General features: G+C 37.2%; 3 protein-coding genes and 1 pseudogene across 7 annotated transcripts; 2 read left to right on the top strand and 2 right to left on the bottom strand.

Moving 5' to 3' along the window:
* Positions 1-3707: 3707 nt before the first annotated feature.
* Positions 3708-5417, top strand: LOC120082706 (large ribosomal subunit protein uL5z). Its single transcript, XM_039037985.2, has 5 exons — positions 3708-3895; positions 4013-4120; positions 4228-4270; positions 4376-4571; positions 5049-5417. The coding sequence occupies exons 1-5, from the start codon at positions 3893-3895 to the stop codon at positions 5245-5247; spliced, it is 549 nt and encodes a 182-aa protein (XP_038893913.1). The 5' UTR covers positions 3708-3892; the 3' UTR covers positions 5248-5417.
* Positions 5418-5736: 319 nt separating this feature from the next.
* Positions 5737-7166, bottom strand: LOC120082705 (Rho termination factor). 4 transcript variants are annotated; one of them, XM_039037984.2, is made up of 3 exons: positions 7026-7166; positions 6521-6859; positions 5737-6277 (listed from the first exon to the last, which is right to left on the bottom strand). In XM_039037984.2, the coding sequence occupies exons 1-3, from the start codon at positions 7111-7113 to the stop codon at positions 5928-5930; spliced, it is 777 nt and encodes a 258-aa protein (XP_038893912.2). In that variant the 5' UTR covers positions 7114-7166; the 3' UTR covers positions 5737-5927. The 4 variants fall into 4 exon arrangements, with proteins under 4 accessions (XP_038893912.2, XP_090172616.1, XP_038893910.2 ...); XM_090316490.1 differs by having other exon boundaries at positions 5737-6265; XM_039037982.2 differs by having other exon boundaries at positions 6521-6876; positions 6980-7113.
* Positions 7167-7348: 182 nt separating this feature from the next.
* On the top strand, positions 7349-10019 carry DOT4 (Pentatricopeptide repeat (PPR) superfamily protein). The gene has a single exon (XM_039037980.2). The coding sequence runs from the start codon at positions 7349-7351 to the stop codon at positions 9989-9991; it is 2643 nt and encodes an 880-aa protein (XP_038893908.2). The 3' UTR covers positions 9992-10019.
* Positions 10020-10108: 89 nt separating this feature from the next.
* LOC120082704 (receptor-like protein 51 pseudogene) lies at positions 10109-11803 on the bottom strand (annotated as a pseudogene). The gene has a single exon (XR_016531328.1). The product of XR_016531328.1 is annotated as a receptor-like protein 51 pseudogene (transcript).
* Between the last annotated feature and the right edge of the window lie 457 nt (positions 11804-12260).

Raw genomic sequence — 12260 nt, 5'->3', positions numbered from 1 at the left:
GTTGTTAAGACATTTCTAAACATATTTGTAGAAGGAAATGTCTTGAGATATGGTCCGGAATGATGAGAAATCTAAGCTCCAAAATGAATCTGAAATAGGATTTGACAAGAGGCCAAGGGAAACCCAGTGAATTGGGAAGGAAAAGAAATCCCAACAGATCACTGTGACTGGTTTCTTATTTTAGTCTTTTAGCATATTCTGAATTATATGCTATTGTTATGAATGAATACTTGTTACCATGAGGAGAGCATGGGATTGGGATAGTTAGGGGGTCAATGAACCTAGCTTCTAAGCCCGAGATAGAACCTCACAGGATGGTCAGGGGTCCGAAAAGTCTAGTTCCTGATCTTGTAGGAGGAACCTTGTATGGGATGGTCAGAGGGCCAACGAGCCTAGCTTCTGAGCCCATAAGAGGGAGAATTATGTGCACATAAGGTTATAAATATTTTAAATGTGAAATGTTAACTATCTACCTATGTGTAGGTAGGTTTGTGAAAAGCTTCATTTAGGATGAAGGTTTGCATAGTAACCTCATGTTATGATATGTTGAGATGTTTATAAGTTGAAATATACTTATAGAACTATAATTCCACTCACTGGGCTTCAAAGCTCATGCTTTATTTTCATGTTTTCCTTGCAGGTAGCAGAAGAGTCCGAGTTGCAAGAAGTGGTCGAGGTTTGCCATGAGATAGATTAATTACTAGAATAAAGTTTGTAGTCGGGATTGGGCTACTGTTGTAAAACATAGATTAAAACGTGTAAACTGGTTTCCTAAACAAAGTTGCAATTTCAGTTATTTTCGTTAAGTTTTTCGCTGCAAAATTAATTGTTTTAAAGGATACTAGTAAGAGTGGACAATGGATGTCATGAAAGAGTAATATCTGTTGTCTTCACGCCTCCTTTTGGGTAAGAGGTAAACTCGAGAAGAGTGTGACAATAGTACAAAAGAAGCAATTTTTCTCCATGATTTTGGAAGAGAGATGGATATTGAGGTGTTTGTCTGTGATATTGATATATAAGGGCTACTTAGTTATGTTTTCATTATGAAAATTGTTGGTTGTGTCAAAACTTAGACTGTATTTTCATTCCATCACGAGATCAGTAGAATCTTTTCATATAAATATACTCATTAAATGATGCCATCTGTGTATGGATGCATTGACTTGAGGATTTATATACAATTTGGCACCCAAAATTTTGATTGTTTTTTGGCCTTTTCCCTCTTGGCCAGGTAGAGGATAAGTTAGGCCATTGGCACCTTCTCTTAGAAGTCAACTTGTCACTCACGGCATCTTTAAGCACAAGAAACGGGGAGATTGATTAGATCGACCATTTAATGGGCCAGCATTCTTCAAATAAGCTACAACATTTCTTTGACTATGTGATTAAAATTTATGGTTTTTTTCCTTACTTTTCTTTTAAAAAAAATTCTTGCATTATTATTATTGTTATTATTTGTTTTGGTCAAGCAATGATCATTCTAATCATTTACAGCCAGAAACAATCTGAAAAAGTCAATTGCATTAATTTAATGATGGGAATCATAGTTTTGAGTTGGCCCAAGATTTGGCAAATTTCTAGCCATTGCTCACTGTGCCCATTTTCATGTTGCTAAATATTGCTGATTTACAACCATTTTTTCATTTACTATCTTGAAAATTCCAAATAATTTACGTCCATCCATTTTTTTTTCTTAAGAAAATTTTGGCTTTATTGTTTAGCAGAAGTTCTAAGGCCAACATTAACTGTAGCTAAATAAGTTATGGTTCATTGTTGCCAATTATGTTAATATTGATAAGATTGTTATTGAACTTTTGTTGTTGATGATATTTTTACACTATATATCAAAAGTCTTGATTGGTTCTTCCTTTAATTTATGGAGATGGTCTTGGTCGAAGTTTAATAATGAGTCATAAAACCCATGCATTGTTCACCACATATGGGTAAATTATTATTATTATTATTATTATTTTTTGTTTCTTCTTCTTTTTTCTTTTTTTTTTAAAAAAAACTTTTTTATCAAGGACATATAGTTTCAATGTTCAAAGTTAGCCTAAACAAATTATCCATTTTAATTGATATAACAAAGATGATACTATTATAATAATCGAATGCATCAAAGAGATGATACTTCCTCTTAACAACAATAATTTGAATAATAAATTAATATTGTTGGTATAGGAAGTCATAATTGTAATTGACCTAATTTAACTATCATAGATAGACTCTATAAGAGGCGTACTACATAATTGTTATAGTTAAAGTTTATCAGTGGCATAATTTATCACATATAGACTTCAATCACAATGAATGTATAATGATTTTCCATTTTAACAATAACAAATATAATATTGTTTATCATCTTGTATTATTGATGGCAGTTTATCAGTTATTGTAGTCTATTACTAATAAATTCATTCTAACGATAAAGTCTATCACGCTAATACTACACATATCACCGTAGATTGAAAATATAACTTTTTTTTCCTTCTTCTAAGAAGAAAGCATATATGGCTTATGAGTAAAGATTAAAAAATCGCGATATATTACGATATATTGTCGATATATCCATAAAATTGTACATCTGATAGAGATATTAGAAGGTAAGAACATTTTTTTTCCAAAAATTGACAATATATCGTTGATAAATTTTTTTCATGGAAATATCCTTTGTGACTCAAGAGAATCATAGATATTTTGTCGATTTATTGTGACAATATCGTTAAGTTATCGTGGATATTTTGCCAACATGTCGCTTGAATATCTCTATATGTCATTTTTTTCTCTTTCCAATATCAAGCTATTCCAATGTGTTGCTTTTCCTAATTTTCAATTTCGAGTTTTTCTCAATTTTCAATCCAAAACTTTTATTTTCAAAGAATTTGAATTTGAAAAAACCACAAAAAAAAATAATTTTTAATCTCATGGAATGAGTTTGAACAGTCAATATGAACATAATATATCTATAACAATAATAATTATGATTATTCTCATAATAACTATAGTAATTTAAGTGACTATGGTTCCTATGATTATAGTACGTGGTGGTTTTAACACATTGATCTATATAAGGGAACCACAACTTCCACATGAAAGCGATGAAGTCTCATGTATATATATATTTTTTTAAGGAATGTAGACTCAAACTTAGAGCCTCTATATTATCTGTATTCTTCGGAGCATCCTCATTTGGAGGGAACATAGTTTGATCTAAGGTATCTACCAATTGGTAGCATCAGGGTTTGACGTCGAGACTCATGGATGACATATTTTCACTTATGTTAAAAATTTGGAACATATTATGTGTCTTAAGAGTAATATTATCATTCTCAAATAAATTATGCTAATATGTGTTAGTACCTTTTAAATCATATTTTTATTGTTGAGTCTCGTATGTTAACTTCATTTTATATGACCTAGACTTTATTAATGAAATAGGTAGTTCATATTCATTTTTCGATTTTCATGATTCCATTACCCATCATAGTTGTTTAACTTCTAATTATTTATTTATATACTTAAAATCATAATTAATATTTACATAAGTTTGTTATGAAATTTCACTAAAAAATCATAAATATTTTTATAAATTTATGTGATATCGATCCGTAAATTTGAGTTATCATTATTTACATCATATTTTCGTCCTTGTCTATGAGTTATGAGAATATCATTTTAATTTTCCTTTTTTAATTATTCTTCAGACAAAATTTTAATAGACTAACCTTTTCCAGAGAAGAAAAATTACAGTGCTTAATTTTAACCGGTTACGGTGCCGTGAAAATTTGAAGGCTTAAGTTGAGCGACATCGGAGAAAAACCCTAAACCCCTTCCTCGTCCACTTCGTCTGCTGCGGCCGTCCGTTCCTCTGCCTTGGCTGCCTCATCCGACAATGGTACCCGTTTCTGTTAGATGTTCATATTTGTTTCATGTCTTATGATTGCAGTGTCAAATTTGTAGAGGACTAGCTGATTGATTTATATTTCTGACGCTAACCTGACGGAAATTGCAGGCTTCAGAGAAGAAGCTCTCGAACCCCATGCGAGATATTAAAGTCCAGAAGCTGGTTCTTAACATCTCCGTCGGTGAAAGCGGCGATCGTCTCACCAGAGCCGCCAAGGTTTCATCCCCTCTTCTTTAGCGCACTGGTTTTTCCACCTTTATAACTTCACCCCATTTGCATCTTTATTGATTTCTTGCATTTTATATCGGTTTCTTTATCCTCAGGTGCTCGAACAACTCAGTGGCCAATCCCCCGTCTTCTCTAAAGGTGCTGTGGCTATGTCATTTCAAATTTAAGTTGTTTTATTCTTAGCCCCTTAATTTAATCACTATTGTTTAGATTATCTAATTTTCGTTTCTGGGAATGAAACAGCCCGTTACACCGTTCGGTCTTTTGGGATCAGGCGTAACGAGAAGATCGCCTGCTATGTCACTGTGAGGGGCGAAAAGGCAATGCAACTTCTTGAAAGTGGTTTAAAAGTTAAGGAATACGAACTCTTGCGCAGGAACTTCAGTGATACAGGCTGCTTTGGTTTTGGTATTCAGGAGCATATTGATCTTGGAATCAAGTCAGTTTTCAATATTCTTATTTCTTTCTTAATCCTTTTGTGTTTTCTTTAGCTAAAGATCTTTGTGCTCGTTTTATGTTTTGCTGGCTCATTTGCAACCTTATGGCCTACCTTACAACGATCTGAGAACATCCATTCATTAGTTTTGATTTTTTCTGTAGTTACAGGAATTGCAACTGCCCTGACTAGAAATCTTTGAATACAGATTATAATGTGTTTGTCGTGATGTAGAAACATAGTTTACACGTGAATCAAATGCACATATTGAATTGAGACTCGAGAAGTTTAAACCTTTGATTGTATTTGGTTATGCATCAGTGGTTTTCCACTCCGTAAATTGTGTACCAGCTGAAAATTTATAAGCCAAGTAAAATCCTAAAGGGTCTAGTTTTCCTGACTTAGAATGCTAACGTATGCGCATTATTGAGCTTCATGGAGGCTGGTGTTTGACAAATAATTACTTTGCTTCATCTTTAGGTATGACCCTTCGACTGGTATATATGGTATGGACTTCTATGTTGTTCTAGAACGTCCAGGCTATCGTGTTGGTCGTCGACGTCGATGCAAGTCAAGTGTTGGAATTCAACATAGAGTCACCAAAGAGGATGCTATGAAGTGGTTTCAAGTTAAGTATGAAGGTGTCATCCTTAATAAGTCCCAGAACATTACAGGCTAGATCAATCCCTCAATTTTGGTGGCTTCTACAGGTTTTTGTAGTCTTCTTATTTTTGTATCAGAACTTTATTTCAAGGTTTGAAGACATTCATTAATTCTTCCTGTATTTGAACTTCAGACGAAAAAAATGGTTTCCTCCTAATGAGAAATTTTGTTATTTTATGACTCAAATTTAAGTTCCCATTTTTAATATATGTACTTAAGGTTGCTTATCGTTCTTGGCATCCTGATTTTTTGCATCTAAGTTTGAAATGCAAGCAGTGGTAACTGTCAAGCAAGATGACTAGTAAGCTGTTATGTTTTTTTGTGGTTATTATGTGCCTAACATTAGATTATACTCGTGCAGTAGTTGATACTAACAGGAATTTGTTTCTGTGACCATGTGCACACTTGTATCTGTACTTGCCAGGATTAGGGTGCCTCTATGGATGCAGTCTGCTTCAGCGCAGCTGTTTTTGAACCTTACAGAATGTTGAAAAATTTCCGAGAATTAAATTTTAGAACATCGTCATAGATTTAAATGTATGAACAAATGTTTTTGAATGTTACACTGAAGGACCAGCTTGCAATTTTGTTAATAAAACATGTGAAGCAAGTAGAAAGAGGAACACCAAATGAAAAGTAAAAAAAATTAAAAATATAAGAGATTGAGGATTTCTCCTCAAAATGCCTCGACATGGCTCAGGATCCCAGGAGTTCTATGAGCTCATTTTTCTTCAATTTGGAGTAACCCTTAATTCCTCTAGATTTTGCTAGTGCTTTCAGCTCGGTAAGTTTCATATTCTTTATACTTGGGAACTTCAACTCCCTGCTTTCAGCTATGGCCTGAGTTGCATCAACTCTAGGATGCGAACCATTTCCTCGTGGGGGAGATGGGATTGGTGATCTCTTCACAAATTTAGAGGGTGGTCTAACCAACTGGAAATCTGCAGCTGGTGGTGAAGGATCGTGTATTTCCTTCTCTTCAGACGTGCCTTCACTTCTCAACGCTTTAGCTCCTGCCTTCTTTGAACTTTTGCCTGTCCATAGCTCTATTATTTGGTAAGCACAGATCGAAATCTTGTAATCATACCTTGTGACAATGTATATCACTTGGAAGTGTCGCCATGTTATTTCACGAGGTAATAACAATGATATTGCTAAATGTACTTGATGTGTATGTTGGTTCGAGAATAGAATCATATTGCCAATTAGTTCTTGCAAGATGCATTCATAGATTTAAAGGTGGACTAAATATCCCACAAAAGCATCAGACGAGACAATCAAGAAAGTACCTTTCACTTGCTTCCTTGATTCACGAAGAGTCTCTAAAATAGACTCGGCTCCATGTTCATCCTTGCAGGATTCTTCATCATTGGAGCTTGCAGATTCCTTAGCAATGGAAGTCTCAATCTTTCTGAAGAGAGCAATTATTTCCTCCTGGTTATTGTATTTTGATTTTTTTAGGTCTTCCTCATTCGTATGGGCTTCCGTTTTCCTCGAAGAAGGTTCATTCTTCCTCGTTTTTCCTGGCGCAGAGATTCTACGAGGAGGCCGATTCCCTGCTTTTCCATCTGGTCTATTGTTTGAAACAGAGAGTTGAATGCCCTTACTTGGATAAACATCTGCAATGTCTGCCAAATTTAACAAGCTGCATCAAAAATTAATCCCTCAGCTTGTGAAGTTCACAAGATCTACAAATTCTGCAATTAAAAGTGATGACAAAACTCAAATAGATTGTTCACTTTAATTACTTGAACAATGGATTTGCGAAATTCAAGACAATTTCAGGCTCGATACCTTTCGAAGCGAACGTGGGTCTCCTTCCCAAAGAGACCAATTTGGGAAAGCGAATTAGAATTCGAGGCTGGAAAATTACTGCTTCCATCTGATTTTTCCCAGAAAAAATGCAATTCTACGAATATCCAAGTTGCATCAGATCCACAGGCTACATGTATGTTATATAGTCACAGCTGGGCCACAATGATTTCTGAAGCGCATGCTCCCACGTGGGCATCTCACTATTTATTCATTTGTCTCTATTATTGCTCACTCTCTTTCTATAATAGCAGAATTTCGTTACCCTTTTTGCTGTTTCTTACTGACGCTCATCCGCGAAAGCCATGTTACTGGTAGCAAAGCCCCCTACAACCTTCTGGCTATCTCCGGTCGGGTACGATCATCGTGGCTTATTGAGCTTGAAATTCCGGCAATCGTTTGTCTTTGTCAAACCTAATTCGAAATTTTCCTTTTCGAATTCAGCCCATGCATGTACAGAGGGCTACACCCCAGCATTGGAAACGAAAAGGAAAAGCTATATTGATGTTGAACTGGATAATTCCCACAAAATTGTCGAGTTTTGTGAAATGGGTGATCTCAAAAATGCTATGGAGCTTCTTTGCGGTTCTCAAAATTCCTACTTTGACTTGGATACTTATTGCTCCATCTTGCAGCTATGTGCTGAACAAAAATCTATACGAGATGGAAGAAGGGTTCATTCTATAATTGAATCTAATGGGGTTATGATAGATGGAATCTTGGGGGTGAAACTAGTTTTTATGTATGTTAAATGCGGGGATTTAAAAGAAGGGAGGGTGATTTTTGATAAACTTTCTGAAAATAAGGTTTTTCTATGGAACCTTATGATCAGTGAGTATTCGGGAAATGGTAACTATGGAGAGAGTATAAATTTGTTCAAGCAAATGCTGGAGTTAGGGATAAAGCCTAATTCATATACATTTTCTAGTGTTTTGAAATGTCTCGCAGCAGTTGCACGTGTAGAAGAGGGTAGGCAGGTTCATGGGTTGATCTGTAAATTGGGTTTTAATTCTTATAACACAGTCGTTAATTCATTAATTTCTTTCTACTTCGTGAGTAGAAAGGTTAGAGATGCACAGAAGCTGTTCGATGAATTGACTGACCGAGATGTCATTTCATGGAACTCTATGATCAGTGGCTATGTTAAGAATGGCTTAGAAGACAAAGGAATCGAGATTTTCATAAAGATGTTAGCTTTCAGTATTGATTTTGATTTGGCTACAATGGTCAATGTGCTTGTAGCTTGTGCAAATATGGGTACTCTTTTGTTGGGTAAGGCACTTCATTCTTATACAATAAAGGCTGCTGCTCTTGAGAAAGAAGTTATGTTCAATAATACTTTACTGGACATGTACTCAAAATGCGGGGCTTTGAACAGTGCCATTCGGGTTTTTGAGAGAATGGATGAGAAAACTGTTGTATCGTGGACTTCGATGATCACAGGCTATGTTCGTGAAGGTCTGTCCGATGGTGCAATCAAGTTGTTTGATGAAATGAAAAGCAAAGGCATTCTACCAGATGTCTATGCTGTTACAAGCATTCTTCATGCTTGTGCTATAAATGGCAACTTGAACAGTGGGAAGATTGTACACAACTACATCAGAGAAAATTACTTGGAAACTAACTCGTTTGTTAGTAATGCTCTTATGGACATGTATGCCAAGAGCGGCAGCATGAAGGACGCACATGATGTATTTTCTCACATGAAAAGGAAGGATGTTATTTCATGGAATACTATGATCGGAGGTTACTCGAAGAATCGTCTTCCAAATGAAGCTCTTAACTTGTTTGCAGAGATGCAAAGAGAATTAAAGCCCGACAGCACCACAGTGGCGTGCATCCTTCCTGCCTGTGCGAGCCTTGCAGCTTTGGATAGAGGGAGGGAAATCCATGGATATGCATTAAGAAATGGATATTCTAAAGACAAATATGTGGTTAATGCACTAGTCGATATGTATGTGAAGTGTGGGCTATTAGTTCTTGCCCGGTCACTCTTTGATATGATTTTCAATAAGGACCTTGTTTCATGGACAGTGATGATAGCTGGATATGGGATGCATGGCTTTGGTAGTGAAGCCATCAATACCTTTAATCAGATGAGAATTGCTGGGATTGAGCCCGATGAAGTATCCTTCATTTCAATCCTTTATGCCTGCAGCCATTCTGGATTGCTCGATGAAGGATGGAAATTTTACAATATTATGAAGAAAGAATGTCAGATTGAACCCAACCTGGAGCATTATGCCTGTATGGTGGATCTTCTCGCCCGAACCGGGAATCTGGTGAAGGCACATAAATTCATTGAAACGATGCCAATCAAACCAGATGCCACAATTTGGGGTGCGTTGTTGTGCGGATGCAGGATACACCATGATGTCAAACTAGCAGAGAAAGTTGCAGAACAAATCTTTGAGCTAGAACCAGAAAACACTGGCTATTATGTACTTTTGGCAAACATCTATGCAGAGGCAGAAAAATGGGAAGAAGTTCAAAAGTTAAGGAAGAAAATCGGACAACGCGGTTTGAAGAAGAATCCAGGCTGCAGTTGGATAGAGATTAAGGGCAAGGGCAAGGTCAACATCTTTGTTGCTGGAGATTGCTCCAAACCCCAAGCCAAGAAGATAGAGCTACTTCTGAAAAGACTAAGAAGCAAGATGAAAGAAGAAGGTTACTCTCCAAAAACAAGGTATGCTTTGTTAAATGCAGATGAAAGGGAAAAGGAAGTAGCCCTTTGTGGGCACAGTGAGAAGTTAGCCATGGCTTTTGGTATGCTGAATCTCCCACCCGGTAAGACCATACGGGTGACTAAAAATCTCCGAGTTTGCGGCGACTGTCATGAGATGGCTAAGTTCATGTCGAAGTCCGCCTCAAGAGAGATCATTTTGAGAGACTCTAGTCGATTTCATTATTTCAAAGATGGAAATTGTTCTTGTAGAGGTTACTGGTGAATAAATTGTTAGTGGCTTCATAATCCAATTGGTATTTTTGCTCTTTTTCCTATTGAAGTTAACAACTTTGCAAATGAATTGATGGATGAAAGGAAGAACCCAGTTCGAGACAGAGAGTTAGAAAGTTGAAAAACTGAACATAAATCTTATTGAGACAATACAGCAAATCAAGTCATAATAGGAGAAAAAACAAAAGCGAAAGAAATGATGTTGATAACACCTAAAATAAACACATCAAAACATGCCGCACTGAAAATCCTCCTCCCTTCAAATAATTGAAACCAATCCACTAAAAAGAACAAACGCCAACCAAATTATCTTGTCCCTACATTTACAGTGCTTATGCCTCTCATGATTTCTTTACTATTACTTCTAACCAAAAAGAAAGAAAAAAAAAAAAAAAGAACCAAAAAATTCTACTCTAAAAGTAAAACCAATTGATCTTCACTCTTAACGACAGCACTTGGACATACAAACCAGAAAAATAATGAGAAAAATTATGGAAGAAAGGCCAATTGCGACTCCAAGCACGACTTTATTGGGTCCATTATGAGAATCCTTGTGGTGGGTGTTAGAATTATCTTCATCGCTGTCATCGTAGTCGCTGTTTTCATCAGCTGACGAATCTTCCTTAGCTGGCGGTGGCGACAATGGAAGCCCATGTCTATCGCAAGGAGCTATTCCAAGCTTCAGTTTGGATGATAGAATTGAATGGTTGTAACAAAGATTGCTATTCCCTTTTATTCTAAAAATTTCCAACCTTTTCAAGAAAGACCCATTGAAAGGCATTACCCCATGAAACTGGTTGTTCTCGAGATTCAGATACTTTAAGCTCTTCATCTCTGAAAGGAAGCTCGGAATTGTTCCGTTAAACTGATTTGAGCTGAGATCGAGGTGAACCAATCCAGGAATTGCCGAAATTGATTCCGGGATCGATCCCGAAAGCGAATTTGATGCCAATGACAGGTTCTGAAGCGATATCAGGTCCCCAATTGAAGTGGGTATCTCGCCAATGAACGCATTAGAAGCTAGATTCAGAGATTCAAGATCCTCCAACAGAGTAATCGAAGTGGGTAGCTTGCCTTTGAGCATATTACCCGAAAAATCAATGTGGGTAAGTTTGCGATTCAAATGCTTTGGAAAGTAACCCGTGAGATTCGCATTGGATACAGTCACAGACTTGAGGATATTCATTTTGCCGAGTATGACAAAAGGACCCGACGCGTTAACAGGGACATTGGAAACGGAGAGATCGGTGAGGTTCTCAAGACGGCTAAGCCAAACACCGGTGAGCCTACGGAGGCTGTTGGTGCAAGTGAAGGATCGGAGAGAGGCAACCAGATCGGCAGGGAAGCGAATGGGGGAAATAGGGCAGTCAACAAATTCGAGAGATCTGAGAGTGGAGAGGGATTTAAGAGCTGTGAATGACAAAGCGACATCGTCGGAGCAATTAGCCAGGCGGAGGAAAACAAGGTGGCGAAACGGCTCGGAAGAATCACAAACGGTGGCGTTGTGAAGTGAGGGTTGCTTGCAGGGGTCCTTGAAGGTGGGGATGCTGAGCGATTGCAGAGCTCTAAGTTGCTTCGGGTCAAGAGAGTTGGAAGATGATGATGGTGAAGAAGAAGGCGATGGCGATGTCGGTGGCAGTAATGGGCGTGCTTGGGATGGGGCGGAGGTCGGAGATGGAGTTGGAGGAACTTCAATGGGGGCCGCTGGAGTAGCAGTGGGCTTGGTGGCTATGGCGGCGGCGTTGACGGTGGAGATTAAGAGGAGAATCGAGAGAATCACGGCCTGTTGCAGTGGCGGTTTCATCGTTATTTAGAAAGACGTTGGGAGATTGAGCTGAAGGAAGCCAGCTGAAGCTCAGTGTAATTTTAATGAGCGAAGGGAGGAAGTGGCATGATTACTATAATACCCTTGCTTTTGCTCATTTTCACATAATGCCCAACTAACAATTTTGGCTGCTGACTAAGAAAAAGGAAAAACTGATGAGAAGTTAAAGCTTTATTTCCAAATTCATAATTAAGCTTTAATGTTGAGATCAGATCTTGATAGGTTTGATGATTAAAACCTACAAGTTATTTCCAATCATAGTTGTAAAGTGGGCCTTTTTAAATATAATAAAAAGGTCCAAATTATTTATAGTGGATAGCAAAATTTAATAAGAACTCAAAATCGGTAGAAGAAAGTCCAGTCCAAAGAGTGAAATACCGAAAGTATCTCTGCCCACACAAAAAATCACGATCCGATTACGGTTAAATCGGACTAT

The sequence above is a fragment of the Benincasa hispida genome, chromosome 8 (genome assembly GCF_027475165.1).
Source record: "Benincasa hispida cultivar pf3 chromosome 8, pf3_genome.v1.1, whole genome shotgun sequence".
NCBI lineage: Eukaryota > Viridiplantae > Streptophyta > Magnoliopsida > Cucurbitales > Cucurbitaceae > Benincasa > Benincasa hispida.
This window is presented reverse-complemented; position numbering and strand designations above follow the sequence as displayed.